We start from the raw sequence: 27,224 nt of genomic DNA on the forward strand, positions 1-27,224 counted from the left end.
CAGCATTTTTCAAACCAAATGGCATGACCCTGTAATAGTAAGTGCCCTAAGGCATGGTAAAAGCAGTCTTTTCTGCATCTTCTTCATCCAACAGAACTTGGTGATACCCAACATAACAATCCACAAAAGACTGGATCTCATGTTTAGCACAGTTGTCAACAAGAATGTGGATATTTGGCAACGGAAAATTGTCCTTGGGACTTGCCTTGTTTAGATCCCGATAATCCACACACACTCAGATTTTTCCATCTTTCTTTGGCACTGGAACCACATTGGCCAGCCATGTGGTGTATCGGACCACTCGAATCACACCAACTTTCAGTTGTTTGGTGACTTCTTCCTAGATCTTATCACTAATATTAGTTTTGAACTTTCTTTGCTTCTATTAGACGGGTGGATATCCGGGATAAATAGGCAATTTATGTACCACCAAATCAATGCTCAGCCCTGGAATATCATCATAAGACCATGCAAACGCGTTTTTGAATTCAAACAAAAGTTGGATTAAGGCATCTGTAGTTCTTTCATCAATGTGAATGTTTATCATCATTTCTCGGATCTCTTCTGAACTGCTCAAATTAACTAGCTCGATTTCATTTAAGTTTTTCTTTGGCTTATTCTCAAATTGTTTCAATTCTAATTTATTTGCCTAAAAGCCTCATCTTCATCATTAGGGCTACTTATCGGGCGGATTGGGCGGTTATTTACTCTTAAAGGTTTGTCTTATCGACTATTGGATTTTAAATGTATTAATCTGCTAGCCATCCGATAAAATATCAGACGGATTGGTATCAGTTTAGTTCTATTGGGTGGTTTATCGGCCTAATTCAATCTATATTGCACATGATGCTCTTTGAGTTCATAGCAGACTTACTTCCTTAGGACTTCGAAGCTGGAAAAGGAAGGACAGTAACTCATTATATCAGTAAGAACAAACTTTTGAAGTATATGTCATTTTAATGGATTGGAGAGCAGTGGTAATACAGAAGCTTGGCATTACAAGATAAATAGAGGAACACGAAAAGTTTTAAATTTCTGCAGCATTATCTAACAGAATATATACTCCTACTATATTCTTTTTTTTCTTTCTTTTCCTCTCTTTTCATTATTAGATTTGCCTTTTGTTCAGCGTGGAAACCAAAGATAGTATAAACAATAGAAGCATTAGCAAATATTGTCATTGGTGCAATGCAAAAAATGCATGAAATTTACAAACAGTAGAAGGCACTTGTTTTTACTTCATCCACTTCTTTTTCGACGTCTTTTCTTTGCCTTAGACTCCATAACCATCCTGTATCCATCTTCGTTGACAATTCTCACAAACCATTTTGGTCTCCCTGTTAAGAAAATGACACATCCCATAAACAATCCAAACACCATTCCACAATCATATCCTAATAGAGAATAGAGATAGAGTACTGGAAGTGGAAGAAAGGGTTTTTGATTATTTAATATATATATATATATATATATATATATATATATATATATATATATATATATATATATATGGATAAAAATAAATCTGTTAAATTTATATATATATTCTTAACGGGTTAACGGATTATTCGTTAAGAAAATTGAATAATCCGCCCCAAACTAATAAGCCATTAATAAAAAAAATCAATTTGTTCCCCGTCCATTAAACTGTTAACCTGATACTAATAAGCCATTAAGCTTTGGGATTTGGGCATGAAGTTCGTAAGCATGCCATGTTATTTAAGTCCGCATTATTAGAATTGAAAAGAAAAAAGATTAAAAAAATAGCAAAATTAGAACAAAGTAAAAGAGACATCTATGGACGATGAAATATTGGTTCCATTTTATTGAATTAAAAGATCTGAGGGTTTACATCAGAATTAAAAGACAATAAAGTAAAACATTCGATTTACACCTTGAAAAAACTCGTAATGCAGAAAAGATGGCAAGACTGAAATACTGGGACTCCTGACTGACAGGGAATGGGGTAGCCTCTTAGTTCTGGAGCTTGATTCCAGTCCCATATACTGCACCTCGGCAAGGCTCGTGCCTTCCCCTGACTGGACCATGTGGGACTCATATAGCATTTGTTTCAAGGCTTCGCAGATATCATCGATTTCTTCAGCCGTGAAGGCCTCTTCTTCTTCTTCCACATACTTTGGTTTGACAAATGACTAGGCGAGATATGGAATGGGCTGGGACATGACCTACCCATTTTCTTTGCATTTGTCAGCCTATATTCTGTCGGCCTTTGTAGCTCGGAAGCCCAAACCAAAACATTCTCATTGACGATTGGGGAAATGGGCTCAGTAATGCCCTGTAGAGATACTCTGAGCCCCTTTCCGTGCTTGTACCCATTTTTAATCATTTGGGTGGCGACTATGATCAAAGCATTAGACAAGCAAGGTTGAGGTAGTGGGGCCCCTTCTTCAAATTGGTCAACGATCAGAATTTTGTAAGCTTGATACACAATGCACACACTGCCTTCCCTAGATTCAAGACACGAGACCGAGAGGTCCCGGTATATGGATTGCTCGTCTTATCTATAGACAACAATCTTTTGATTATCATATTCAAACTTGACCATTTGGTGAAGAGTGGAGGGAGGCAGTATGAATCCATGGTCTACCCAGGAGGAAATTATACGAGGTTTCTACGTCTAAAACTTTGAAGGTCACCTCAAAGTCCACAGGTCCAATAATTAGAATCAGATCAATTTCTCCTATTGTGTCTCTCTTGACCCTATCAAAAGCTCATACGCAGACAATGTTAGCCCGAATTCTTTCTGTTCCAATCTCCATTCTATAGAATGTTGAGAGAGGGAAAATATCTACCTAGGCCCACCATCTAACATCACTCTTTTCATATAGTAGCCCTCACATTTGGCAGTCAGGTGAACGACTTTGTTGTAGGCAGCTCCCTCTGCGGGCAAATCATCACGGCTGAAGGAAATCTTATTGACCTCAAAAAAACGTTCGCACATCCTTACCAATTGTTCGACAGAAGAATCAACCGGGACATACGCTTTATTTAATGTTTTGAGGAGCACTTTTTGATGTTCATCCGAACTCAGCAATAGAGATAAGAGTGAGACCTGGGAAGGAATCTTTCGGAGTTGGTTAATTATTGAGTACTCTGAAGTTTTCATCTTTCTAAAGAACTCTTCAACTTCTCATTGCTTACAGGCTTCTTGGATGGCATCTGTTTATCCCTATTCTGTTTGGACTTCTTTAGCTCTTCTGGGATATGGTACTTCCCAGACTGATTCATCTCATTCACTTCCCCCATAATTTCTTTCCCTTTGTATGTAACCATGATTCTGTTGTAGTTCCAAGGGACTATGGTAGGATCTTTCCTAAGACTCTATGGTGCGGGACTAGTAACCACGAGCTCAGTCAGCCTTGGTGAAATTACCGGTCCCCGCACCACATATATCCCATTTGGTACATATAATCTTGGTACATTCAATGTATCTTTCCTTTCATTGAACTTCTTGGGAGTGCTGAGGATAAGCTGTTCTTTTCTCGGGGCCTTAGGAACATAAAGAACCACGTTCTTGGCAGGTGTTGGCCCAATTTTTGTTTCAACTGCCTGAGGAATCGGAGCTAGTTTCTTTTCGGCTTTGGTTGGTTTTACCGCCACTTTAGACCTTGTCTCTGAACTGGCAATGACAACAATGGCTTTTAATGCGGGGTCAAACTATTTGTCATCACAAATCATGCCAATGTCCGGCCCTTTATTGTGAGCAGGTAATGGATTGTTGGTCACACTAGGGATCTCCTTGTCCCTTAGCACAATTCCTTTTTCTTCGATCAGGCCTTTGACTGCCCTATTGAGGGTCCAGCAATCTTCTTTATCATGGCCTTCTACTCTTGAATGGTATGCACATATGGTACCGGCCATATATGATAGGGACTCAAAATTTTTCTGATTGGGAGGCACATGTTGTAATAGACCCAGTTAGATTAACTTCTGAAGTAGACTAGAGTAAGATTTGCCAATAGGGGTGAAATTGTTTTTCCTAGGAGGCTATCTAGGGCATGGATTATGTTGGTGTGTATTTTCTGGTAGGCGAGGGTTATATGGAGCTTGGTAAGGATGGTTATTTTTTGGGGGTGGAGCTCGGGTGTGGTTGTAGTGCTGTTGGGGCCGTATGTATGGTTGCGTATTTATCACCTATAGTGAGGCGGTGCCATAAGCAGTATCTTGATGGGGATAATAGTGTTGTGGGGTTTGCGATGGTACATAAGAATGGTTAAATGATCGGCGAGGCCCCCTTGAACCAAGCCCTCATGGCTCCCTCCTCTCTCTTTTGGCGATTGGCCAAACCCCCTGAACCATTCTGGATGGCTTGTGAGGTAGCTTTCAAGGCGGCTTGACTCAATATCCAGCCAATTTTCAAACTGTTCTCGACCATCTCCCCAATCTTGATAGCTTCAACAAATGGCTTGCCCGTAGCGGACATCATATTCTGGAAGTAATCTGCCTCTTGGGCCTGTAGAAAAACTGTAACCATTTCTACTTCGTCCATTAGAGGTTTTACCTTGGCTGCTTTCTCACTCCATTTGACGACATATTAACGAAAACTCTTTGTGGTTTTCTTTTTCAAGTTGGGCATGTAGTTTCTGTCGGGAGCGATGTCTACATTATATTGGAATATTTGGACAAAATATCGGGCCAAATCGTCCCACACATGCCAATGGGTGATTTCTTGATTCATGTACCACTCGGAAGCAATTCCGGTTAGGCTTTCTCCGAAGTAGGCCATCAGAAGCTCTTCTTTTCCACCAACCCCTCTCAGTTGATTGTAGTATCTTTTTAAATGGGCAATCGAATCTCCGTGCCTGTCATACTTTTCAAACTTCAGCATTTCAAGTTGATTGTCGTAAATGAATATTGGGGAACATGCACAACTCCATATAGGAGACACTTTTGTGGCCACTTAGGCCTTACATGTTTTTCAAGCTCTGTTCCAAGCATTTCATCTTCTGAGCCATTTCTTCCTGCTCGAGATTTTTAATTGTTCTTTTTGGCTCAATCGGAAACTCGTACTATGGCTATTAGGCGTACGAGTCCGGAGTGACATGAGTCATATCAGGTTGAAATTGCGGTCCTTGGAAGGTGAATGTTGGGGGTTCAAAGCATGGCCTGGGGCATAGTTGGTTGTGTCATGGTGAAGACCGGTGGTGCGGAGAATAATGTTGAAGGTGCCTTAAAAAATGGTGCCTGGGTGTGAATTACATAAGGTATCCCGATAAATTTGGATGATTTAGTAGGGTACCCACATGGGATAAACGGGTTTGCCATAGGGATGTTGGTGGCTCCACCCGCCCTTAGGGAATCCAAGGATTGCACTTGGTGGTTCCCTACCATTAGACCAGGCGTCCCGCATTTCCAACATGTAGAGAAGCAACATCTTATTTTCTTCGACAGTTGCCAATTCAAGTTGTGAAATAACCAGTGTAGGTCTATCCTTAGGATCGATCATGCAGAGATTTCTTTCCAGAGGCCATTGGAACCTTTCCTTTGGATCTTGTAAAATAGGGATGAGAAGCCAGATTACCAACAAAACCAACTACCTGAATAGAACATGGCTAATTTGCACACACAACAACCTTGTTAGTTTTGAGATATTTAACAGATAAGAAATCGCACATTGGAATGCAATGCACCTGAACAATTAAATGCCTCTACCATGTGTTTGCAACGGCTGCGTGTTTCATCCCAGCTCTCACTATCTCTTTTCCACTCTTTTTTTTTCTCATTTGTTTTGTCATTCCTGGTTTTTCTCTTGTTGTCGTCACTCCTGGTTTTTCTCTTTGCTTTTATTTATATATTTTTTTCAATATTTCTCTTTCTCTCTTCTTTTTTTCGGTTTTCGCTTAGACTAATTATGGCTATGATCACATCCAATGGGGATTGCTTACGTATCATGACACCACATGAATCAAACCATTACATAGTTCAAGGGAATAAATGCAAAAATAAAAGCAAAGAATTTTGGGGCGGGGGGGGGGGGAGGGGGGGTTTAAATATTTCATTAACAAATCTTTTTGGTTTTTCCATTATAAGACTCGAAGACATTGATAACTGACTTAAAAGGAAAATATATAGACTCAAAGCAGAATAACGACATACTTGAAATGGACGAAAGGACAAACAGACTTGACGCAAGGAAAAAGTAAAATACAGACTCAACGACTGAACAATCAAGAACACAGACAAGCCTCAAATGTTATTCCGGTAGTTCTGGTGACTTTAGTTGGTCTTGGTGTGAGCCTGCTTGTAAGCTCTTCCTGAAGGAACTCTAGGTCGGCCATGACCTGGTGAGCGAAAGACAGCACTGAAGCAAAGAACATAGCTCGATTCATATTCTCACATTCATTACATTTCATGGAGTGTAGTCAGCTATTTCTTTGATTCTAAGCTTAATATCGCCCTTCTCCTGTAGCAAGCATCCAATCTGTTACTCCAAAACTTCCACTATTTGCATGGCCTCGTTGTTTTAGTTTTGCAAAATCAACACACTCTCTTCCAATTTGTTGATCAAGGCATATCAATGCTCCATCTCTATCCTGAAATCTTTCACTTATTGTCTCATTTTGTTTTCGAAAATGGCCAACACTTTCCTCAAGACCGCGACTTCTCTGTCATAACGTTTCTTCTCCTGGTGAGCTAACCTTATCTATTCTTCTCCATCTTCCCCAACTGGACCATCCTTGCCTAAGCTTTTGCCAAATCTTTCTCGGCCTTTGTCAGGTCGGCCGCATAGTCATGCACTTTTTGCCTCAAGTTTCTCATGATTTTTTAATCCCTTTCATTTCTTACCGGCGTCTCAGCGGCTATTCTTATTTCCCAGAGTTGGGATCGGAGTGCCTCGTTCTCACGGGTCAGACTTTTCTTTTCACCTTCAGCCTCTTGCGCTTGTAAATTATTCTCAAATTTGAGGTTTCTCAGCTTTTCTTCTAGGGTGTGGATGGTTTCTTGGTATACCTTTTCTTTTTCTCCCCATGCCAACCGTTCTCGGATTTTATCATCAAAATCCTGCACATGCGGCCTTTTGGCGGGCCTTTCGGGCTCAAGCTCTAACTCATCATCCACGCGAGAACTTTTCCCGAAACACATAAGATAAACTGGGTTTACCTCACCTCTCGCAGGATCTGGCACTTGGGTATCATCTTCCAAGTACTGACAGCCATTCCAAAATTGTTGGATTAAAGCCTCGGGGAGTGGAGCTTCTGGGTGTAGCTCGATGACTTGGACACTCAAGTCTTCATTCTCGTACACCACTTGGTATCTTCCAAACTGTCTTATAACTCTCTACGGTGCGTTCGGTTGGACACTTCTCAAACCCATAAACAACAAATACCTTTTCAAAGTCGACATGTGTATTACTTTCCTTACCGAGAGCCATCCCAAAGTCCTCTCAATTTGACTTGCGTTCAAAGATCTTAGGTGGGATATCCAGGCTTTCACCCTTTTTTGAGAGTTGTAATCTTTTGCTCTTTCCTCGTAACTCCTGATAAAGTTGTTCTTGCTCGAGCCATAACTCATGAATTTTGGGTTATGATGGAGATGCTCAATCAACCACATCTACAACAAAATATTGCGCCCTTCGAAGAATTTTGCCCAGAATTTACACAACGTCAATGTCCGATAAATTTCTGACAAAATAATCGGGGCAAGAGTGTAATGCTCTTTGGTAGTGAGAACCTGTGCAATTTTGGCTACGCGGATATCAATCGTCAGAACTTCATTTGGTAAGACCATAATTCCCAAAAACGCCACTATGAAAGAGAAGCGACAGTGAATTTGCCATGTCCTTGTTCTACTTGTTGTTTAGACCATTTTCATGCATTTCGTAACCATTTGAATGCCCAAACCTGGAGTACAGTAAATAAAAAGGAACAACATTCTTTGTCTACATTGTTTTTTCTGATTTGCTTACTAATATTTGAAAGATCAAAGAATCGATGCATAGAGAGAGTCCTTGGGAATATGAGTTGTTGGTGTCTCAAATTCCTGTCGAAACATGAATACCCAGCTATTTCTTCTAAGGTAGGAGTAAGCTCAAAATTCAAGAAACGGAAAACATTGTGAACGGGATCTTAGAAGGTTTCTAGGGCTTCAATCAAAGCGTCTCATGGTTTAACTTTCATGATATCTGTAACGGCGCCCAAATGCTTCGTTACCCAATCTTGACAATATTTCCCTAAGTCATACCACCACATCTGAAGCTGCAGTGGAGCCTGATCTACAACTGTTAATGGTGGGTTCTGGACAGTACTCATTTTGTACATGTGGATGGTTAGGGTTAGCATTAACACTAGTTCCAAAAGACAAACCAACATTTTTTTTCAAATCAATCTTTCAATTTTCTAAAGAAAACCAAAGGGAGAGTGACTATTTATGCAATATCAGCCCAAAGCAAAGGTGGCTATTTTGCAATAATGACCCCTTCGCACTTTCAAGGAAAGTTTTGAGGCCGGGGAAAGGCACTATGGCAAAAGTGATGCCCAATGACAGACACATCCGTTCTTGCGAGAATAGCTCTTCGACAATTTTAGAGATGTTCTAAGGCTATTCCGATAGAAACGGCTCAAGGTTGCAACCAAAGCTGAATCGACTTACTTATTTGACCAAAACACTAGACACATTTTATTTTTTTTTTAGTTATTTTATAAAAATGGGGCCGAACCCTATGAAAGTTGCCTACGTATCTCACATCCGCTGAGAATCAGACCTGCGTAGTTCGGTTAGTTTTGGCACAACAGGAAAAATATAACTTTTGAAAATATTGGCTCATTTTGAAATGACTTTTCTTTTTCTCTTTTTTTTCAAAATTTTGGCAGATGTTTCAGGAGTTTTCAAATACCGGGATTTTAGAAACCGGATAAATCTCATCTCTCCTACCTCTTACTTCTACTTTTTTCTCAAAATTCTATATTTATTCTAGCAGCTGGTCAACATGCAAACCAGATCAAACAAAATGCACAAATAGCACGTAGGATGCATTAGGATTGTCATTTATTTCTAGGTACACTTGTTCTAGACAGACCCAACCCATGTGTTGAATCCCCAAAGTCAAATGCACGTGATGCAAACATACGTTCCTACTAGGGATCCGACATGAGGCTATGTTATTCTAAGTTTAAAATCCCGAGGGTGTGTTTTAGATCTGGCTTACCCAAGCGGACAGCTCGAGCCGAGGTGGGGGTAATGTACCAGGAGCACGAAAGTATACCCGGCCTAGTTGCTGATCAAGCCTCGTTATATTTGGTCTGACCTCTAATAGAACAGTGGGCCACACGTACGTGCGCACCATAATTTTATAAGACTTGGAAAGGAGGAGTAAGAAGACAGTTTAATACAGTTCAAATAATATCAAAGCGGTAAATGAGCGACAATTAGCACATTAGGCCCACAAACACAATAATATCAACAATCAATAAAGCCAAGTATAGATCACATTAACAAGCTCAAATTCTGAACCCTGAACCAGAGATTCTGGGTTCGATCCTCATCAGAGTCGTCAGAGCTGTCACACCTCCTTTTTCCGAAGATAAGGAAATTTTCCAATTAAAGTAATATTATTCGAAATGGGATTATTTATTTAATTGGATTCACCACTTGGAATAGTTGTTATGGTGTCCCAAGTCACCAGTTTGTTTTAAAACCCCAAATCAAGGAAATTGACTCTGTTTTAAAGTCCGCGAAATACAAAAGACCGGGTAAGAAATTTTGTTAAACCAGGAGAAGGTATTAGGCATTCCGGGATTCCATGGGTTTAGCACAATCACTTTGATCGTACCTGGCTTAATTAATTATTTAAATACGTATTTTTAGAACCTATGCGTATTTTACCTTTTACCGCTTTTAGTTATGGCGGTATGGATTTATCTTTGAAACGGATCACATGTGTGTAAATTCATTTTATTTAGTGTGTTAAAATCACGTCACGTGTACGTATACACATTAAATCACGCTTTATAAATTATTAAGATGATTTGACCAAAGCCGCGCGAGCGCATACCTTGATTTATTTTGAGAATCATAACTATGTCACGCGAACTTGTGCATAATAACGATAATAGATTGTAAGCGTGCCTAAAGCTTACTACGGATATTCATGAATCGTCTAATTTCCTAGAGTTCAAGGTTGCATGTGTGAAGTTTAAGGGTTATGGAATTTATGTGGATATATGAGGGTCCATTGCTATAAAATAGCCAAGTCTTGAAATATTAAAACTTGTTTGAATCTTTGCTCACACTACGTGAAAAAGTACGGGTGGTGGCTGAATTAAAGAAAAAATTTGTTTGAAATGTTATGAGAGTATGAATGGTTTTTTTTCGTTTTAATGAAGAAAGAAGAAAAAAAAGACTTACATCATTAATTGATTTGATCATTTTATGGACCCAGTCATCATTTCTTAGATTATCAAAAAGGGTGAGGGTATTCAACCAATAATGTATGAGAGAAATAATTGGTGCTTTACTTATTTAGATCAGTGTCTTGATTTTAAATTAATTAAAGGATTATAGTTTGAGACTAGAAACAATTTACATATTAGCAAATTATGGGCTTGAAATAAAGCCCAAGACGTCTTCAATCTCTAAAAGAAAACACTAATTTTGCAGAAATTCTCAAAGGCAGACTAATTTTAGTCAACATTCTAATCACATTAATTCACGGTAATGTCTTTCATTTAAAACCAGCCTTGAATAAGGTAAAAATAAAAAAAATGGCAGCTGTTAACTTTGACAGAACAATGCAGTAAAAAGAACTCTTTATAAATAGCTATCACCAAGTGTATAGATTGCTAACATAAGACATCTGCTCAAATAATTTGAACTTAAGCAAATCTTATGAGGCTAGGAAAATAGTGTCATCTTGACCAACAAATACGACTATAAGCATGCAGAGTATAAAATAAGGAGCTGCTGAACATTTAACATTAAATTAGAGGCCAACACAGAAGAATACAGTAGCAGACTTATCATTTTACACACTATAAGGAAACTTGTATATCAATTTCAGGCCTAGATCTACTAATTCTAAGTAGAATAAGAAACTAGAAAAAAGAAGTAAAAAGAATAAAAAGCTTGAAAGAACATAAGAATTAAGAACTGAATATGACTGATTCCATCAATTTCACAATACTCATATATCCTCCACATAGGCATGCTTCATATCCAATTTATAGTCCAAGGTTCAAAAGAGGTACCTGATTGCAATGAATCAAAGAAAAATCAGAAAATAAATCTCTGAAAGTGCAGAATATCAACAGGAAAATAACTTCAATTCAACAGCAAAATCCCAGCAGCTCAACAAAGAAAAATACAGAAAACAAATGAAACAAAGGCAAGGCTAAACCTCTGTTTTTTATTTATTTATTTTATTTAAAAAATATGTATTTTTTAACTTCTTTGAGGTGAGAAGATGCATGAAAAAGAAATCAGAGATGAAAGAGGAGTCAATTTGTGTGTGAGATGAGGTAATATCTCTCTGAAAAATGCAGAATGAATAGTGTCTAAAAATGCAGAAATCCCTGTGGAGAAGAGAGTCAATCCTCTTCAAAATGCAGATCGGAATGTGTGTTATATGAGAGAATGAGAGATGGCGTAGGAGAATCTGTCAGCCCCTAAAAAAAGGGGGAAAATATCTTTTTAACAGATTTTGGACAGCTGTCCTATTCCAATTATTCTTTTCTTTCTCTTTACGCATTTTTACTTTCTGTATTTACTCTTCAATCCTAACACCTAGCAATTTAATTTTTTTTTATTGCAAATTAGCCACTCCTAGAAGCTTCCTAAATAACTAACTAAGATTCCCAAACCTTCATACCCTCTTAGCCCCCTTACGTTTCTATTCTTACAGATTTTGCTCCTAAAGCCAGCTTGAATTGGGCCTAATTCTGAGCCTTGTTCCTAGCCCAATCTACACTCCTAGGTCTAAAGCAAAAATTAATCAGATCTCACAAAGCTTGTGCATCACTAATTGAATTTTGGAATTCATTCAAAATCAGAATTTGATCTCTAATAGACTAGAAACTTAGAATTAACAGAGTTCAAAGGCGAAGACAAAATTAAACACACATAGGCATGCTCAGAAACTAATCAACAAAAAACAGCAAATTCAGACTAGATTAGAATCATCAAACCAAACCAACCTAAAATGTAATTAACCTAATTCAAAATTGTAATCAATTATCCAACAAAATATGCAAATCAGGTTTATTAACTAATGCGTAATCACACACAAAAAAAGCTAATTAACATTTCTGGCATCAATAACCAACTAAACTGTCATGAAGAGAAAGGAGAACGAGATGTACCTAGACGGAACTCGAATTGGAATGACAAGGTTTCAAGGGCTCTGATTGGTCAGCAACTGATTGACCAAAATCCGACGGCTTCGGAATGAACCAAAACCAACGTCAATCAATTGTTCTTGTTAAGAACAATCGATCGACGTAGGTTCTAGGTCAAAACGAGTTGAAATCGCCAAAGAAATCAGAAAAGAGGAAAAGATAGGTTTTCTGGAATTTAGATCTAAAAATCGGGGAACCCTAGGGTGTTTTGGAGGAAATTAAGAGGAAATATAGGATGAGGAGGAGGTGGGGATTGTCGGGCGAAGATTTGGGGGTGTTTGGAGTGGTGCCTCCACCGTGGGCGATTTCCGGCTACGGCTTTGGGCGGAGGATGAGAGAGAGGAGAAGAAGGTATCTAGGAAGGGTTTTGGGGGTAGGGGTTCTTGATTCAGACAGTTATAAGGGAATGGGGAATTGAGTTCCTGGCCGTTGGATCAACATTGAGGGACGGCTAAGATTTGATCTAATCAACCTAATCTAAAATGACGTCGTTTGGTTGTTGAAAAGGCTGGACCGATTTTGGAGTGGACTGGGGCGGGTATTTAGCAATTGGGCCGTTCAAATGTTGGCCCAGTCTGGTTTGAAACTCAAAACAGCCACTACAAAAGCGTTTGGCGACGGATTTTAGTGACAAGCCATATTCCGTAGCTAAATAACGACGGATTAACGACGAATTGTAATGTTTGTCGCCAAATAAGCTACAAAAGATTTAGTATCAAATATAGCAATGGATTAGCGATGAAATTTTATATCCGTCGCTAAAAAATAGGCGCTAAAAATTGGCGCCTTTATTTACCTACAAAATTAGCGACGAAAGTGGGGCGACAAACATTATTAAAATATAGCGACGAATTTAACGACAAAGTAACTTTGTCGTTGCGTTTATTTTACTTATCAAAACATTTCAAATTTAATTGCGACGGAAATTCCCTCGTTAGATTCGTAAAAATAATTTTGCCCAAGTTATTATCAGCAATAGAATTATTTCCGTAGCTATTTCCGTCGCTAGTTCTTTTTAAAATTAAAATTTATCTAGGGCACAAATCTACTTACAGACTTATGTTCTCTTTCTATCAAACTCACCCACTTTCTCTCATCTTCAATAATGTAAGATTCTTGCTTCCAATACAACAAATTGGGCGTGAATCTAAGGCTCATATACAATGGGAACATAGATATCCAATGGAGAATAGAAGAAATTTAGAAATTGGGCAAAAATTTTTGCTGTATAACTTTTGTGTTTGTTGACCCTCGTTCATTCCCGGGCATGTTTGCTGCTCCGCAAGATTTTCAGATGAAACCCTTATTTTTACAATTTTTGCACTTTGTCTACATCATTATTCTTATCTTTGTCCAGGTAAATTTTCTGTTATTTTGTTTTTGTTTTTCTTTCTTTCCATTTAATTATGTTGAGGAATTTTGATATGGTAATTCTTATTTGACCGATACCTTGATTTTCATACTTTTGGGTCAATAATAAATTCATATGACTTTAGGGTTTAGATTTCACTATTTTTTATTAGAGATTTACCCTAATAATAAATTGATATGATATGATATGTTCAAGAGTCAACATGGTTGTTGTTGGAGCCCACGCTGTCATGGCCAATGGTGGGGTTATTGCACCTATTGGAATGAACATGGTGGCTCTAGCAGCTCAAAGGCGTGCTGTTCCTTTTGTTGTTCTTGCAGGCACTCACAAGGTATTTTAGCTTCACTAAGGCACTGGTCTGAAGGGTCAGACCAATACCTTAGTGATAGGCCTTTGCAAAAGCATGGAGGAGGACTTGAGCACAACGAAACATATTATGGTTCCTGTTACGGTGCTGAAGGGTCAGATGATGAAGCCTATCGAAAGAAAGGTTGGGCATTGTCAAACCTAGATATTTTTGACCAGGTATGTTTCTATATTGGCAGGTATATTGTCAGTTGATCATCGAAGGAGTTACATGTCTTGTGTGGGTGTCTTTTCTCTCCAAATTATTCCCTGAATTTGAAGCCATTTTTCCTCTGTAAAAGCTTGACTACCGTGGCTTCTTTCTTTTGTGAAAATAGAAGATCTAAGAAGTTAACAGTATGGCTTGCTATGTTAAAGCCTTAAAGTATCTTAACTCTACCTCCTAAGTGTTTGATGAGTCTTGAATAAAGATCTGGTTTTCATTTTGAATCTTGTATCGAAGTTATGCAGCATAACATGGATGTGATAGAAGTGCTGTGAGCAATAAGGTCTCACAATCACAACAAACAAATGTGGACATGATCATTTGTGTATTTGTATGTTAAAGGAAATGAGCGTGATTAATCCAACTTTTTGCAGGCACTCACAAGGTTTTTTGGTACTGTCTCTTCGTGTCTATATTTTTATTAATGTAGTGTTTATGCTTTCCTGAGCCGATGGTCTATTGGAAACAACCTCTCTATCATCAAAAGGTATCATCACAAGGTAGGGGTAAGGTCTGTGACTTTGTGTACACACTATCCTCCCAAAGCTCACGGTGTGGGATAAGACTGTGTATGTTGTTGTTGTTGTTGTTGTTGTTGTAAGGCACTGGTCTCTACCTTCAGGAAATAAATATATTTTACTCATCCTAGTTTTATTTAAGAAATAAAGAGCTAATTCCATATAACAACAACAATTACACCTCAGTCCCAAAAACAAGTTAGGGTCGGCTATATGGATCCTCCCTTCATTCTTCTGTGTAGATTGTGTAAATATTGCAATCTTCCGTGTATTCCTTGTAGCATAGAATGTATTTTTGATGTTGCAGTATTAGGCCTCTGGTTTTGCCTTTGAATTTTGATGGATAAGAAGTACGTATTTGATTTAAATAGAACCTTACTTGGAAATAAGCATGAGAAGTACCTTCACTGGTCAAAGGCATCATCGGGAACATGAAATGCTATAATTATTAATTAGATTAAGGCAGAACGGAAATTAGTTGTCTTGCTTTGATTTTGTATCAATAAAAGGTCAAGAGCATTTCTTAGAAAAACTTTGAAGAGATCATTTCGGCAGTTGGAGTGTCCTAAGAAAGGGTTAATATTCACTATTTAATAGTGTTGCCTATGCAAAAGGATGCGAATGAGCAGATCAGTAAATGCAATTTTGTTGGAAAATTTTACTAAATATAGATAAACACTATGCTAAAAAGAATAGATAAATCAGAAATGACACTGCTTGACAAAGAGCGCTTCACGGACTTGCTTATAGAGGTTGGAGGTTGAACCTCAGCTTCGACTTTCTTTTTGGCAAATATTGTGTGAGCCTCTATTGTAAAAAAAATTGTGGTTAAAAAGAATTGAACCCTAGACCTTTTCTAGCTTAAGACTCCATTAAACCAATGTGCCAACACTCTTTCTTGTCTACAAAAGTGATAATAATTACTCAAAAGTTAAGAAAGAAAGAAAGATTTTGGAACTTGTGGTATAAAACAACCCATATATATATTTGTGTGGCTATAAATCATCTCATTAAGGATAAAATGGAAAGTTTATATTTAAATTATTTCTTAAGATAGAAAGATATAATTCTTTTTGGAATAGATTAAAAAAGAAAGTGCATCACATAAACTGGAACGACGAAGTATATATTTTCTTTGCTTATTTTCTAAGAAGATGTGGCATGGCTTATTTAAGAGTTTGAAAGACCATAGGACACTGCAATCTTGTTACACTCCTTGTAAACTTACAATCTGTGTTAGATTTTTCTGAGACAGTGGGAAGGAATAGGTTCTGGTAAGGTCATATCAAGTGGTAACAGGATTTCTTGCTACTGATGGATCGTGTTTGACAAGTTATAATGCTGATTTAGAAAGTTAAGAAGCACTGTAACATAAGGCACCTTATTGCTCTTGGATCCAACTGAGCCAATAAGAACCTTAGGCTTCTCTCCCTACTATCTTTGTCATTTTGCTGTTATTATCATCAGCTAGTAGAACGAAATAAGTTCTTATGTTTTTTAAGTTGTCTTGCTCTAAATACTTTGCATACATTGTAGTTAATTTTGGAGGTGGGAGTTGAGATTGGGAGCTTCAAAACCAGTTTGGAGACTTCTCTGCGATCAAAAGCTAGCTATGTCACTAATAAGGTTTGGACTGTCTTTAATTTACATGGAAGTTCAAGAAATAAATTAAAATATTCTTTCCAGGTGCTTCCTTAAAATAACAAGATTTTGAAGGTGGGAACTTGTTTAGTTTTTAGTTTCTCTGTTCTACTTAAGTTGCTTCATTTTTTCCATGTTATTTTTAAATATCATTTTATACGTCTTTTTGCCAATCTTTTTAATTGAATATATTTAGTATAGGCTATTAAAAAGGGTCGAGATCCAACACCAAGTGAGATACATTTGCACATCCATACACATGGTAATGATGAAAATCATTTGATGGTGAGAAATCCCGAATCGTACATCTAAGTCAACTTTTTAAATAATTTTATTGATTTTACTTTCATATCTTTTTTTCATTTTGTAAATTGAATACTCAATATTCTTTAATGTTTCAATTTCACTAATTATTAACTCTTCTACCTGAAAAATATGAGGAGATATTAAAGCAACAAATACATAGTCAATCTGATATTGATCAGTGTAAAACATATTACGAAGTTGCAGGAGAAGATAAGAAAAGAAGAGTATATGGTCTTGGATCTCAAGAAAAATACTACTATGGGCCGAATCTTTATGACTCTTTTGGATCTGATGCAACATCCTCAGCAACACCTTTAAATGCTCAATCAGCACCGATAGGGAATATGAATGAGTTAATGACACGATTGATTCCTGTACTGACTGATCATATAATTCCTGTAATCGTTGAGTGGGTATGCGAATTAGTTTCTTTATCCTCGCAACAGCCCAATATTGATCCTACCAATCACCCATCTGACGTGGCACCTATAGTTCCTACCTCTTATGTTGCTGCTAATATTGATGAGGTTCATGTAATGGGTTCTGACGATGACCATGACTCTCCAGCCTTGCATAGTTAGCCTATTTTCTTTAAACTTTATTGTAGGTGCTTGTGGATATTTTGTACTTAACGATACAATTATATGTATTATGCTATATATTTTGGACCTTATTGAATGTTAATTTATATTAATATCAGTCACTTTTAATTAAGTGTATTTAATAACATTTATGTAATATGCTTGAACAGGGTACATTTAAAATAATAAATAAATAAACAAATTTAAAAATTAACGACAAATATTTTTCGTAGCTAAAATTAATGCATTAAATTAAATATTGCGACGGATTGGTGACAAACGGTTTTCATTGCTAAAACCAAGAAGAACTAGCGACGGATTATTTCGTTGCTAATAAGAACAAACGATGAATTTTGTTATGAATTGTAGCGACAAAATTAGTCAAAATAGCGATGAAACCAAGCAAAATAGCAACAGATTTTTCGGTCGCTAAACTTGGCTACGGATATATTATGTCGCTAATCTGTCGCTAGCTCTGCTACAGTTTTGTATTTTTCGTCGCTATGAGCTTAGCTACGAGCATTTTAGCGACCAACTTGAATCCGTCGCTAAACTGTATTAGCGACGGAAATAACATGTTTAACGACGGAATACGTCAGCCGCTAAATGCTGTTTTTTTTTTTGTAGTGAGCCCCTTCTACTTTCTTTTTCTCTTTCATTTTTAACCACTAATTAACTACTCCCTCTGATCCACAATAAGGGACCAATTTGCTTTTTTATTTTGGTCCGAAATAAGTATCCATTTATATAATTAAAAAAAAATTCAATTTGTTTTTCCAAAATTACCCTTATGTACTTATCCCTAAAAAGTCATTTACTCCTTACATTTTAGAAGAAAAGTAAGTGCTATTATCACTATGATGCAACATTAATAAAGGGTAGTTTAGTCATGCTAACTATTTTCGTCTTGAATTTAGTATGTACCGGAGGGAGTAACATAATATGTAAAACTTAAATTGCAAAATCAACTTATTCACTACCTTATCTAACAATTAATTAAGCTATGAATTACCAAAATAACTAATGTACTACTCCCTCCGTTTCAATTTATGTGAACCAGCTTGCCTGGACACGGAGTTTAATAAAAAATAAAGACTTTTAAAATTTGTGGTCCTAAACAAGTGAAAAAGGGGCCCAGAGTATTTGTGTGGTTATAAAAGCTTCTCATTAAGGGTAGAATGGTAAGTTTAAGCTAAATTGTTACCAAATTTAGAAAGGGGTCATTTTTTTTGGAACGGACCAAAAAGGAAATAGGTTCACATAAACTGAAACAGAGGGAGTATTATTTTTTGTGATTTTGTATTTAGTAATGCAATTAACATGTGATTTAAGATCTAAAAATGCAAAGAATAAAATATAAAATATTTTCTTGATTTGCAATGGTACTAAATATGCTAAAAATGCAAATAAATGCCAAACAAATAAAATAAAAATAAAGAAAAATCCTAAAATTCCATAAAGGCAATTAACACTATCTTAAAGTATTTTTAGGAGTATTTTAGGCATGGAACAAAAATTATGTGCTCATATTCTAGAAATAGAGGAAGTGTTGATTATTTGGTGGTTCACTTGCTTGACCAACTACCACTTTGAAATGCAGGCGGCAAATTTTGGTAGAACTCACAGGTTGTTGACTTTTGTAATACATGAAATTGGCTTAACCACCTTGCCTTTAGACTTTAGTAACTCATGCTTTTTATGATTGGATTTTGCGAGCTGTTCCAACCACTGCTGGATGTGATTTCAAGAGCCGACGAGAATGAATACCACACAGAAGAGTCAAGACCAGACTCCCTAATCGAATGTTTAATCGATCCATTCCGGATCGACCGAATTGGTATAGAAGTTGTAACATGGGAAAACCACGAAAAACAGGGCCTTCTTACATACTTCTTAAAGGGGGAGAGCGCCAGGAGAACATCGAAACACCATCAGTTTGGAGCGCAAGGCCAACAAAGCTTGCTGCAGAGGAGATAAGAAAGGCTCAGTAGAAGGGATCTGGTAACTGTTATGAATGTAGAGGAGGGGGGAATTTTTCTCGTTACTGTTCCAATGTTCAGACGGACGAATGCTGCTGAAGAGTACAGAATAAACCAGCTGAAGATGGAAGAGCGAATGTTGTCGATCCTAGAGCCCGGAAAGCTCTAAAGGTAGTGGAGTATAATATATATTTGGACTGCCTTCTTCTAACAATTAGATTGTCTATATAGGTCAATATTCCTCTATATATTTTTCTCCCTAACACAATTATATATTGTAACAAAAGGGATTTTCCTCCTAAAAATGATATATATCGCAGTTCAAATTTTCAAGGGCATAACATTTCAGCTGTAAACGGGTAATAATTCATGCAGGCAAATCAAAGTACAAACAAATGGTTGTATATTAGTTTATAGCCACCATCTAAAGTTCTACCTCTATTACACAATCTATTTACACTCACAGGCACTCACCCTGTACATTTGAATTGAAACAATTAAGTATTAAGCTCAAATACCACAAGCATAGTGCAGACACTCATTCCTTTTTCAACTCCCACTCTAAATATTAGTAAAACAACATACCAGATAGGTATTTAACTTCAGCTGCTCGTCAAAACGAGAACACGCCTAAGCCATTTCACTTGCTGTGAGACTCCCAACATACTAAGAAGCATGACCAGTAATATAAAGGCAACCAGAAATATAGGCATCACGTATTGCTTCATCGTTTTAACTGAAAACATGTTTCTCAGCCATCTTCCTGAACTAGTTATGCTCACTCCGATTTTATTCTTTTTGGTAGCTTCATACATTCTGGATCCCTCTACTGGACACACCACTACTTTTTCCCTTACTAGTCTGAGTCTTCGATTAGCGGTGCCCTGGAAAGGAGCCACACCGGACATCGCAGCTCGAGCTTCATGAGTTGATATCGAGGATTCAGGCCTACTGGGAACCATGGAAATAGGTTGGGCATTCAACGAAGATTCGTCTAGCTTAATGATATCATCTTTCATTATATCAGCAAACCAGTCCTCCTCGCCATCACAGTCCTGGAATTCCACACAGCTGTATATTAGGACCCAAAAAAAGAAATGATTGGATTTCAAGCATATGCCATTAGGCTCAGAGGCGGATTCAGGATTTAAATTTTATGGGTTCAACCTTTAAGATTTTTAGCATTCAACATATTATATTGTTGAAGTTATGGGTTCATATCAACTATTTTTACAATTTCGGCGATTTTTTACACACAAATTTATATTCCACAACGAAAGTACTGGGTTCAGATGAACCCGACACCAAAGAGAGAGCTGGATGCGCCCCTGATTAGGCTTAGTGAAGAATAGAGATGATCCCAAAAGAAAGACAAAGTTGTGCTTTCATCTAATCTCTCTATTTTCTGAAAGAAACTATGTTAATTATTATGGAAAAGGTTAAGATCACAGAAAGTGACACATTAATAAAAGAGCAACAGAAAATGGCCGTAAAACCAAAACCTTGAAGTGGCCAGAGGAATCGTGCTGAGAGAACTCTTTAGTTGGTTTATCAGATTCTGATCCAGAGTCAATCTGCTCAACCGAATGGGAATAAAAACTGCTACTCCCTTCCTTTGAACAACAGCAATCCCCTACAGTGACCAATTCCAAGCTGCCCAATTGTCCTGCTCCAGACTGAGCGGTTGCAGTAGCGGTAGCAGCCAGTTGATTCCTTTGATTTCTTGGGGTGTCATTCAAATGAAACTCACTATTCTTCCGGAGGCGGCAGACAACCATAGAATCCTGTATAACACATCAGACCAAACACTCAAAGCATTTTATTGATGCAGAGGATCGACATATTTTCAGTAAGTGGTTTATTGCAGCAAACAAACAATAAGTGGTTTATTGCAGCAAACAAACTATCTCATTGAGCAAAACAAGGCAACATACAATATGTGCAATAAAAATCTCCAGAGTGCGGAAAGTGGTAACATAATTGAATTTCGGAACCTGTCAAGTCCTGTTGAAGGCTTCTGCAATGGGATGAATTAGATTGAATCAAGAAAGAACAATTATGGCATAGACATCCCACCAAGTCTTACAGTTAACAGTTAAATAGAAGTAGCTCGAAGTGAATTTTCTATCTTGAATCATATCATCACTCAAACATCACATAATACAGTTGAACATTCCAGGTAAATATATTTATATTTGTTTATTTAAGTTCTAAACAGTATGCAAAATGAATGTGACTATTGATATATCAACTTAAACAAATTGCTGTTTCCTGTTTCTTCCTTCATATCGGACATTATAGCATCTATATGATGGCCTACCACAAATAAAACTATTGGTTTCTCCAAGTTTCTTTTCAGTTGCTACAGTCAGTAAGAGCAGGTTATAGAGCATTCTTGAGTAACCACTATATTGACAACACATTCCTTCTTTTTTCTCACTTCTGATAAACTATAATTGAGCAAACCATTCAGCACCAAATAACAAAAGAAACTATTGATGCTAAAATTTAGGAAGACATGTATTAAAGAATCCATAAGAATGACATTTTCTACTCAAGGAACAAACAGCTAACAGTAGGTAGGTGAATTTGCCGTTTTAGCTGAAAAGGTTGGAAGTTCATCATGAGGTTGGTGGGTCAGAGCTCTCAAGTACCTGATAATTAGTGTTTCCGCTCATGCAATATTCATGCATTATCCAATGTGTCCTCTGTCCTTTAGGTGCTCGACCAGTGTGGAACACCAGAGTTCTCTTTGTGCCAATGAGATTCGAACCAGATTTCACATTACGTTCTTTTCCTGTGGCCTTCCAGTAACCAGATTCAGTTGCCCTTTTACTTTGCGACCCGTTTGGATACTTCCTTCCACGAGGAGAAAAGAAGAACCATTCATTATCTGATTGAATGACGGATTTTGCTGGTAACATGAAAAATAGGGATTAATCAATTAATAGAACAAGCACGTTGTATGAGTTACAACTCAGAGAGTAACTAGCAAAGAGAGTCAAATGAATATCTTTTGGGGCTGAAGCTGCCTGAAGGTGGTAACATAAAGTATGTTTTTCATAATTCCCGGGTGCCTTTCTAAAACGGAGGACAAAATCAGCAAGATAATAACTGCAATAATCTTATACTCTACGCTGTATGGTGATGACCCATATTATGATCCCCAGCTTTGCATATCCGAACCATCAAAATATCAAGGCATATGGCCAATGCCAACGTAAGGTTGATGGAACACGAGACAAAAATATGTCATGCCTCCATATTGGGACAGATGGTAGACATCTAATCACCTTTTAAAATTAAGCATATAACTGTAGAAGCAAATAAAAACATATTCAGAAATGATAAATTTATAGGTTCTAGAAAGTATTTCAAGAAAACTCAGGTCAAAGCAAAACTCATTTGGTTCTAGAATTAGTGAGCTCATTTTTCCTTCCTTCAAGGGTGCAAACAATAATTAATGAGACCAAAATTTAAAGGATAAATATGACCAAAAGTGCAGAGGAGGGGCAGTCAAAGCCTTAAATAATCTCTGACTACGAATAAAGAGTGTAAAAAGCCAATAGTTACTCTTTACCGTTTGACCAAGATATTAATCATTCACAGAAGTAATTCATGAAGAAAACCATGCAAAACAGTGATTAGATCCCACTGGCAATCGCTTCCTCTGCAAGCAATAAAAATTCAAAATCTGAGTATTGGAAGGCCAATAGTGCCCAGACAAAGAGACTGCCAAGATTCTAGATTTCAACTTATTTCTAAATTGGCCATAGACCTAAGTGGTAATACATCTAAATATGTACTACTTTTTTCATGGCCTTATTTCTAACTTGACCAGATGTATGCCGGTTAACCTATTTTCTCTCACAGTTGAAGATCCAACCCTCAGTGCCATCTGAGCTTTATTCTCCACTTACTGCAGTAAAATAGAGAGGAGGCATATAAATGACCTTATTTTCTGTATAACTTATTAATTTCCAATGTTTTGGAAAAAGAGAGAAGTAACAAGCAGAAGAAGTCATCCTTACCAACTCAAAAGAGGGTAAAAGTTCATGACACATTCTCCTCTGCTACTAGAAGTAGGGATTTTTTTTACGGCACCCTCTACCACTAATTATGACGTAGGCTCAATTGGGCCGATCTTAGGCGGGCACCCGTCTAAAGTGCAATGGAGGTCACCAGCCTAGGCCATGGGCCTTCTTGATTGCCCATTGAACCCGTCCAGGTAAGTATACTAGGACTAGGGATGACCAAGATTCATATCCTTAAGATTCACCAATCTCTCTTACTCTTTGGAACTGTGGAAATCAGTTTCCAAATGTCATTTTTCTTCATTACAAATCCAGCCGATTTAAATATGATGATATTACAAATCAAGTCTTCGGTATAAGTCTGTCTATTGACTTCATTTGTATACGATAATTATCATTCCATTGTCTTCATTAAGTGTGAAACTTTAGTGGATCTCCTCTCGTAGAACTTACTCAGCTGTTTTAGACAGCAGCTCACTTCTCCTAAAATAGCTTTCACATTGAATCACTAATAGATAATCCTAAAACCATACATGTTTTGAAGGGAATTATTTTTATCTTTTGTTAAGTATAGCTGTCTGAGAAATCCTTAATTGTGGGATAGAACAATACTGTAAAATGGCATAGGTCTTACAGTGGACTTGCTATACTTCGAAGGAGACAAGTCCATTCTTTTCTTCTTCTTTACTTCCTTGGCACTGCATTTTAATAAAATCCTCTACCAATATCTTCAAGAAATAAATCTACTTAGTTCAGATTTCTAACCCTTATGACATGACTTTATACAAAAGCACTCTTAACATGATTGCTTTTATGATAAAAGAAAAGGAGATTCTTCCCTTTTTTCCTTAGAGATTCTTCACTTTCAATCACGAATATAGCATAATCAACATAAGCAGGGGCGAAGGTACAGTGTAGCAAGGGTGGTCAACTGACCACCCTTCGTCGAAAAATAATACCGTGTTTATAAGTAAAATATTAGAATTTATATATATGTAATACATATTGAACACCCTTGTAACAATGAAGAGGCATAGCCCAGTGACAAAGGGTGGTCAAAACGCCTTAGAGGCGCAAGTTCGGACTCCTCGCTCCACAATTTTTGTTGTAGTACAATTCTTTTTAAAGACAACTAGATAAGCAGACTAAACGACGTCGTTTTCGTTGTTTGACTTGCTTTATCATATAAAAATCAGGAATAAACAAATCTGTATAAAACAAAAATTAGGAATAAACAAATCTAATCCCTAAAAGTCAAAATCGATCCATCCCTAATTCCTCATTCCTCACGGCTCACACAAACAAAAAGGAAAAAACCTAGGTCAATTTTGGTCTCCATCTTCTTTGATTTCTCTGCCAACGAACTTTTGCGTTTGAAAGTTCTTGCTGCTCTCCGTCTTCGCCGGTGTTACTCCGACTGTCCAAATACTCCATTCCGCCATTGAACTGGTTCGAACTTCGAATCTCGTCTTTCTTTTCCTTTTTTGCTTCAAAGTTTCAGTTGTTTTAAATTTCTCTAATTTTTTATATGATAAATATTTTTGGGACAGTACACTGTGCGTAACTAGTTAACATTTATGTATATTGCTTGTTGTAAGTTCAAACACAAACTGTTGATGTTCCTTTTGTTTATTTAATTGTTGAGGAGTAATATGTTTTAACTACTTTATACATTCAGGGAATTGAAGTTGCAATGAACTTGTTGAAATTTTACAACAAAGTACCAAAAATAACTTCGGCTTCTCAAAATCAATCTAACAGAGCAGAAAATGCCGATCAATCAGATTTTCCCTCGCATTCTTCTCTAAGACAATAAATTGATACAATTGCTCCACAGCCCGATCCAGCTGAAAGAACTCCAATATTGGAGTATCATCCAAACCATCGCGATGAAATAGGGAGGGCATACATTCAAAGTGGTCCTTGCCAACCTCGGTATCATGACTTCCCTCAATTTGACTTTTCTGGATTTAAGCGTCGTTTTAATCCTATATGGTTTGATGAATTTAATTGGTTGGAGTATAGTGCAAGTACCGATGCTGCATATTGTTTACCTTGTTATTTATTTAAGGGAGAAAGTATTCATCAAGGTGGTGGTAATGTTTGTAAAGGGTTTAGGAATTGTATCCTGATGACTTTGATGAATTTAGGATGAATGCTCTTGAGAATTAGCTTGCGAGTTATATTATTGATGTTCGTGATTTTGATGAAAGGTTCTCCGATCTAAATGGGCTTTCTGATCTTTCAAAAAGATTAGTTAAGACAAAGAAGCATTCAGTTTATCCTCTTGTATTCCTCTTAGTGAAACTTGCGTTTCTTCTGCCTGTTGCCACTGCAACCGTTGAAAGAGCTTTATCAGCAATGAAGTTTATCAAAAATGACTTTGCGGAATCGATTGGATGATGACTTTTTAGGCGGTTGCATAGTGCCTTATGTAGAAAGAGAAGTATTTAGTACTGTTTCTAATGAGTCTATTATAAAAACATTTCAAGAGATGAAGCCTCGTCGAGTACAATTGTAATAAGTAGAATCTCTTTTCTACGCTTCTTTATATTAGTTTGGATTTATCCAACTGTTTGTACTATTACCTGTATTTTTATAATTTAGCTCGATATCACGTTGTTTGATTTAAATTTTTCGGTGCACCTACTTGTTGAGAATTTATTTTTCTTGTTCAAGTTTGAACACACTTGAAAATTTTTCTAGCTTCGCCACTGAACATAAGAGTCGAAGAAGTTGACACGTGGAAAAAAATATCATTAATAGATTATCCTAGAGGAGGTTATTCCTTTCTTTTGTCTTTTGCGGTAGATGTGCTTTCATATTTGTTTCGTCAATGTAAGCATGGGAGAAGCCACCTTTAGCATCGCTGAAAAATTACGCTGTGTATATAAATAAAATATTGATTTTAGATATATAAAACCTATATTGAACCCTCTTTGTCAGAATTTTTTTCTACTTCTTTCGAGTTTGAACACCCTTGGAAACATTTCTGGCTTCACCAGAGGATGTAAGGATAAAACACCTTTGGACTCAAGGAATATATGAGCATCAAGATCCTCTATTCTAAGGTACTCAAAACAAGGAAAAAAGGAGCAGTCTAGTTAGGGGAAAAAGAGAATCTGATATGAATATACTGTGGAAACAATCACATTAGTAGAAAAAGAAAGGAAAAATGGAAACACACACACATATATCATGTGCTAATACTAAAAAAGGAGGTACGTACCTGGTAAATCCCAAGGTTCATGTTTCCAAATCTCAACCTCAGAAATAACTTCAACACACTTATCAGACCCCTCAAGTTTCTTTTTCAAGTAATATGATATGAGTTCTTCGTCCGTTGGTGAAAACCTGAAACCAGGAAACATTGATGACGCTGTTGCTATTGAAATTTCCACATTATTATTTCTGGGTGTTGTACCGTTCTCATTTCTTGAACCAGCTGATACATGCCCATCCACCATAATTACTCAATACAATAAAAAAAGCTCAAAACTTTACACCACCTTTCTTCTATTTAATTTTCCTCTCTTTGTAATTATACGCAAAAAGGGTGTTGGAATCTCTGAGGAAAAAGAAGAGAATCAATGAAAAAGGAAGCAAACGGTGGCTTCCTTAGCTTGTAGGTCTGTACATGCTTGGTTTTGAGTCAGCTGCTTTTCTTTTGTGGGAAAGGAGCACGGGAGATTCACGTGGCAACGGAACACGTGTCTCTGCTTTACGTAATAGAAAGTTGCATGCATGGCCCCATGTTCTGATGACGTGGACGCCATACTGCACACCCCTTTTTTTACTAGTCTATATATATATATTAAAAGAATAAAGTTACTATAAATAATTAGCATTGTGGTCAAGCCAAGTAGCATAAT

General features: G+C 37.1%; 2 protein-coding genes, 1 long non-coding RNA gene and 1 other non-coding gene across 12 annotated transcripts; 1 reads left to right on the forward strand and 3 right to left on the reverse strand.

Moving 5' to 3' along the window:
- Positions 1-10,903: 10,903 nt before the first annotated feature.
- On the reverse strand, positions 10,904-12,709 carry LOC107774838 (uncharacterized). The gene is made up of 2 exons (XR_001645602.2): positions 12,315-12,709; positions 10,904-11,204 (listed from the first exon to the last, which is right to left on the reverse strand). It is a non-coding gene; the product is annotated as an uncharacterized LOC107774838 (long non-coding RNA).
- A 592-nt stretch (positions 12,710-13,301) lies between these two features.
- Positions 13,302-17,428, forward strand: LOC107774839 (uncharacterized). 8 transcript variants are annotated; one of them, XM_075219451.1, is made up of 4 exons: positions 13,365-14,247; positions 16,348-16,437; positions 16,654-16,714; positions 16,957-17,428. In XM_075219451.1, the coding sequence occupies exons 1-4, from the start codon at positions 13,909-13,911 to the stop codon at positions 17,337-17,339; spliced, it is 873 nt and encodes a 290-aa protein (XP_075075552.1). In that variant the 5' UTR covers positions 13,365-13,908; the 3' UTR covers positions 17,340-17,428. The 8 variants fall into 8 exon arrangements, 2 of the variants coding, with proteins under 2 accessions (XP_075075552.1, XP_075075553.1); XM_075219452.1 differs by having other exon boundaries at positions 16,963-17,428; XR_012694117.1 differs by lacking the exon at positions 16,654-16,714 and having other exon boundaries at positions 13,358-14,247.
- A 2,276-nt stretch (positions 17,429-19,704) lies between these two features.
- LOC107774840 (NAC domain-containing protein 89-like) lies at positions 19,705-26,976 on the reverse strand. Of its 2 annotated transcripts, XM_075219453.1 has the most exons (5): positions 26,777-26,976; positions 26,582-26,706; positions 21,973-22,632; positions 20,821-21,102; positions 19,705-20,373 (listed from the first exon to the last, which is right to left on the reverse strand). In XM_075219453.1, the coding sequence occupies exons 3-5, from the start codon at positions 22,240-22,242 to the stop codon at positions 19,921-19,923; spliced, it is 1,005 nt and encodes a 334-aa protein (XP_075075554.1). In that variant the 5' UTR covers positions 22,243-22,632; positions 26,582-26,706; positions 26,777-26,976; the 3' UTR covers positions 19,705-19,920. The 2 variants fall into 2 exon arrangements, with proteins under 2 accessions (XP_075075554.1, XP_016449980.1); XM_016594494.2 differs by having other exon boundaries at positions 21,973-22,232; positions 26,582-26,976.
- LOC142163713 (U1 spliceosomal RNA) lies at positions 23,402-23,554 on the reverse strand. The gene has a single exon (XR_012694654.1). It is a non-coding gene; the product is annotated as a U1 spliceosomal RNA (small nuclear RNA).
- Positions 26,977-27,224: the final 248 nt, after the last annotated feature.

The sequence above is a fragment of the Nicotiana tabacum genome, chromosome 8 (genome assembly GCF_000715075.1).
Source record: "Nicotiana tabacum cultivar K326 chromosome 8, ASM71507v2, whole genome shotgun sequence".
NCBI classification, from domain to species: Eukaryota; Viridiplantae; Streptophyta; class Magnoliopsida; order Solanales; family Solanaceae; genus Nicotiana; species Nicotiana tabacum.

Bases quoted from the DNA above. Each gene is read 5' to 3' on its own strand.
- LOC107774839 (XM_075219451.1), top strand. From the start codon at position 13,909: ATGTTCAAGAGTCAACATGGTTGTTGTTGGAGCCCACGCTGTCATGGC. The intron at 16,438-16,653 runs GTTTGGACTGTC...TATTTAGTATAG, and splicing joins CTAGCTATGTCACTAATAAG to GCTATTAAAAAGGGTCGAGA. The intron at 16,715-16,956 runs GTAATGATGAAA...CATATTACGAAG, and splicing joins TTTGCACATCCATACACATG to TTGCAGGAGAAGATAAGAAA.
- LOC107774840 (XM_016594494.2), bottom strand. From the start codon at position 26,819: ATGGTGGATGGGCATGTATCAGCTGGTTCAAGAAATGAGAACGGTACA. The intron at 22,233-26,581 runs GTACGTACCTCC...TCATGTTACCAG, and splicing joins TGAACCTTGGGATTTACCAG to CAAAATCCGTCATTCAATCA. The intron at 20,374-20,820 runs GTTTTGGTTTTA...GTGGAATTCCAG, and splicing joins ATTCCTCTGGCCACTTCAAG to GACTGTGATGGCGAGGAGGA.